This window comes from Arachis hypogaea, chromosome 13 (genome assembly GCF_003086295.3).
Source record: "Arachis hypogaea cultivar Tifrunner chromosome 13, arahy.Tifrunner.gnm2.J5K5, whole genome shotgun sequence".
Classification (NCBI taxonomy): Eukaryota; Viridiplantae; Streptophyta; class Magnoliopsida; order Fabales; family Fabaceae; genus Arachis; species Arachis hypogaea.
In genome coordinates, this window is record NC_092048.1 from 28,940,752 (window position 1) to 28,945,654 (window position 4,903).

At 35.2% G+C, this 4,903-nt stretch overlaps 1 protein-coding gene across 1 annotated transcript; it reads right to left on the reverse strand.

Moving 5' to 3' along the window:
• Positions 1 to 626: 626 nt before the first annotated feature.
• Positions 627 to 4,260, reverse strand: LOC112737866 (universal stress protein PHOS32). The gene is made up of 2 exons (XM_025788000.3): positions 3,361 to 4,260; positions 627 to 1,182 (listed from the first exon to the last, which is right to left on the reverse strand). The coding sequence occupies exons 1-2, from the start codon at positions 4,154 to 4,156 to the stop codon at positions 1,175 to 1,177; spliced, it is 804 nt and encodes a 267-aa protein (XP_025643785.1). The 5' UTR covers positions 4,157 to 4,260; the 3' UTR covers positions 627 to 1,174.
• Positions 4,261 to 4,903: the final 643 nt, after the last annotated feature.

Consider the following 4,903-nt stretch of genomic DNA (forward strand, 5'->3'; position numbering starts at 1 on the left):
TAAATGTATGTTGTCAATCTCAGTTAATACAAAACTCAATGTTAGGGACGATTAACACAAAATAACCTTAGAAACAATTTGATTTTCACCCAAGATCTTGAAGGATAAAAAATATTCTTAATCTGTTACAATAAAAAAAAAAGAAATAAAACATTTTCTATTTTATGAACGAAATATACTCTTAAAATAGGTTTTATTTTCATGTTATAGTCGATATTCACATTTTTATATAACTATATATTAAATATTAAATTTTAGTACATTATCTATATCTATATATTATGCACTAATTCCAACTTCCAAGTTACAACTACACTTTTGTGTTCCCATTCCCATACTAATAATATACAGTGACTTGCCAAGCTAACCCACCTCCAACGAAGAACAAGATGCTAAGGGTTATTACACTTAAATTTTTTGGGTATTTATTACAATTAAAATTTACTTAAATGAAACTTTACCCCAACTTTTATCCTGTGACTAACTACATTCTATGTGATCAATAATAAGGGTTTCATAGTTCAACTAAGAGGCAGAAATCATCAAACCTCTACAGTAATCTGTAAATTATAAAGCGTTCATCATGATAGTATAACTATAAACTTCCACATATAGAATGCGAACAGTAAACCCAAAAAACCATTCAGTGAAACTTATGTATCTACGTGAAAAGAGTATATAGTATATACAACTTGGGAACAAAAAAGGTTTCGCTACCATATTAATCCATACAAAAACTAGCCATAATCCTTTTCAATGTTCATATGCAGGAAATGCACTAAGTACAACCTGACAGAAAGAGAAAGAGAGCACTCTATAACCATTACCACCAATCCCTTTCGGATCAAATACATTCTGCAATCCAATAAAAAATCCAAACCACAGGAGAAAAATCAAGATACATGTATTAATGAAAGCATCTCATGACAAAGTTTAAAATTTTAAACAGCATAAAAAAATGTAACATCTGATATACTTATATACAAGCATTGTTGACCCCAATAAGAAGCATGGTACAAGGGGATACCATTTGACCACTGATATCAAGAAAACATATGTGCTTCTTTCTTTTTCTTTATAGTTGCAGATGATAGAGAGGGGGCGAAGGAAGGCATAAGAGCACACTTGCAGTGAAAAGATTGAAGCAACGACTTGGCCAACAACTTGGCTTCAGCTAATGCTCTGCTCCAAATCAACCGACAATTAGAAGCTCAAATTTTAATTCCGCAACAAGAAAAAAATTAGGTAGAAAACCAAACATCAAGAATGCCAGCAAAATCAATATCAGCTTAAGATGTAACGCTCAGGTCTAAAACACAGTAACGTGTAATGTATAAATCAGATTGATTAGCTCAGAGATTACGAAAATAAAATCACATATCATCATTAAATAGAGCATTGCTGGAGGGGAAACAGATTTTGAAAAGGAAACTTCAATTAGCTCAATGTCATTCAAGGAATCAAACATTCAACGTAAGCAAGGATGTTAATTAATGTTTTCCTAGTGTCAGATGCTATCTAGTATACAATTTTCATCTATAATCCTAATATGCAAATTGGAAATTGCATATCCATAACAAAACCAACAGGAAAAACAATAAAACAACAGGATGAATTGGAACTATGCACCCAATTTTCTACAACTCTATAATATACTTCATCCGTCTTTGATAGTTAATATCACAGGTCAAAGAAAATAGGTGACCAAACTTAAATTGATAATCAGGACTTCCCCCAGAAAAATAGAAAAATCTACATTATTACAAAATTCTTACTTTGAATTCGACTCCAAATTACATTTACTGTGTAAATTATGGCAGCAATTAATGGTTGATCAAGCATAAAAAATGAATGAAACCTTAAGAAGCCTGGCAACTTAATAGCTTATAATTTCATATCACTTTTAGTGTAACATAATACAAAGAATGAATGCAAATGAAGCCATGGAAGGCAAGGATATTCAAGGCTAGTCATAAGAGTTAAGCATGTCACGAACCTTAGGGAATAAAATTGCCAGGCATCTCAATTGTGAATGCCAGGATTTAAATTTAATAGAAACCTGGCTTAACCAGTGGATGCACTTGCATATCACTCAAATGGCAAACCATATCCTAAGGTTTAGAAATGAACATATTCATAAAGTGACTTATCACGGATTGGATGCAATTTCAAAATCCAATCCAACTCAGCATAAGATTAGGTTGCTTCTTTAAATAATGTGAATGGTGACTTATCATTACTAATATGGATAAAAAACATGTAAACCTCAACTAATGTGAATGGTGACCTATCATTACTAACATGGATAAGAAAATGTAAACCTCAAGCCAAAATAAAAAAAATCTGCCCATAAAGCATCCTACTATGGCCTATCTAAGTCAACCATATACCAAGTAACCAAGTTAACACGATAAAAACCAAAATCAGATGACGTCGGAGGGGAGATGGACCGGAAAAATGGCAATAGACAATAGTACCATAGATCCCAACCACAATTATTAGTGGAGCTATGCCTAAAGTGGCCCAATCAATACATTAGGGCGAAGCCCTTGTCAAGTTTTCATCATATTTTAAAACAAAATTAGCGACACAGTGTTCAATGTTGGGATTTATCTCCGCTGTCATTCAACCAAAATTCTACCACCTAATATACAATATCTTGCTATTCCCCAATCAGATAAGACATATCCCAAATTTGGTAAGGATCAAATAACACTAGCGTAGCTTCAAGTAAATGTTATAACATTTAATAACTTTTTTTTTCAAGTAATTTTTTAAAAACTAACCACCGGATTAGAAGTTTATGTTTTGTATACATCATTCTAAAAAAATTTCTTGTCAATCCAAAATCGTTTGCTACACCTTTTATATACTTAAAAATTGACGTAATATAATTATTCAAAATATACAAAAACAAGTTATTCAATTACATGGGTATTGATGTTCGAATTCAGTGAAATTTGGTATAAATGATCTTCACTATATGTTGTTACAATTTAATGGTTAGATTAATAAAATATATATCCTATAAAAGCTTTTGCTTAAATTGACACAATGTCATTTGATCCTAACATTTACATTTAGTTGCTTGTAGTGTCTCCCATATCCAGGTTTCTTAAACAACTACCCAAGTTACCATAATAATAATAATAACAACAACAATAATAAGAAGAAGAAGAACATTATCTCAAGTTAGCATTTTATCTCAAGAAGAAGAAGAAGAACATTATGTTCTCAAGTTAGCATTTTATCTGCATGTTCTATTGATATTACACTTATTAATGCACAATCGATATATCAACTATCACATCAATTCCATTTCCGTCACAAAAAGAAAAAAAATATCTTCAAATCCCTAACCTTTTTTATGATCCTGCACCGCCGTCACAGGCTTGATCACAGCCTTGCCGTCGCCGCCCTGCTTTGCCACCACGGCATCCCCAGCTCTAGCACCAGCCGCGAGGCCGCCGTCCTTATCTTCGGGATAGCGGACAACAACAACGGGGCAAATGCAGTGATGCACGCAATAGTCGCTAACGCTGCCAAGGCGCCCATCGCTGCCGCGACGCACGGCACCGAATCCGCGGCTTCCCATGATGACGGCACTGAGACCGAGGCGCTCGACCTCGAGGCAGAGGCGCTCCTTCATGTCATGGTCCTTCACGATGTGGATCTTGAAAGGGATTTGTGCCTCACGCAAAGGCTTAGCGAGATCGGCGGCCTTTGTCGCCGTGAACGCATCGAAATCGTCTTCGAGCTTGCGCTTGTTGTGGTCGCCACTGCCGCCGCCAGAACTGTCGTTGATGGAAGCGGTGGTGGTAATGCCTTCGTCGTCTAAAGCTGGGTCAGTGTTGATGGCGAGGTCGATGGAGCCCCAGTCGGCACCGAACAGGACGTTAGTGGGGCTGACGTGGAGGAGGATAACGGCGTCACCGGGACGGATATATTGCTGGACAGCCCAGCGGACGGCGTAGGCGCTCTCGTCGGAGAGGTCCACGGCTACGCCAATTTTGCGTCGTGCGCCGGCGGTTGGTGTTGGGGTTGCGGTGGATACGGCGGAGGAGGGGTGGTGGCGGGGGGAGGTCGGATGGTGGATTTTAATTTGCGGCAATTGTGGGTCGGAATCCAGTGCCAATGGATTTTTATGCTTCTGCATTTTTTCTTTTTCCTGATTTTTGGTTTACAGAGAAAGAGAGTAGAGTTTTCCAGAGAGGGAGTTTCTTTCTTTTTGATTTGTGATTATTAAAAAATGAATGGCACGAGGGATTTTTTTTTTATAAATAAATAATTTAAATATTTTATTTATGAATACAATTAATTTGTAGTATATTTATTATTTTTTTTGGTTACATATTTTACTTATTCTGTAAATGAATTAAATTTTTATATATTTAACAAATTTAAAATATATATATTTCTAAAGGATTCGGAAGATTTAGAAAAAGAGGGTTGAATTTATGATTTCTTTAACTTTTAATAAGTTGGTTTTAAAATCAGATATTAAACTTGGCTACTGTTTGATCTGCACAGCAAATTATACAGGAGATAATTTTGCTTTATCTCATAAAAACAAAAAAATAGAAATAAAACAGAGAGAAAAAAAAGTGACACAGTCATATATGGTTGGTTCAGTTGCCTTATGCAATGCAACTTACATTTAGTCTTCACTGGACACACAAGTTTCAATATAAACTTGACTTAGCTATGCAATTATCTAAACTCATCACATTAAGTGCTTACTCAACTTAGTAAGAGATGCTTCTCAGACATATTATACAAAATAGAAAATACAACAAAAAAAAAATCTGAAATCACTCTCCAAAATAAATAAAGGTCTAAGTAAGAGATCATACTTCCACTATATCTACCTGACTTCATAGAAGTTGGACGCGATGACAACAGT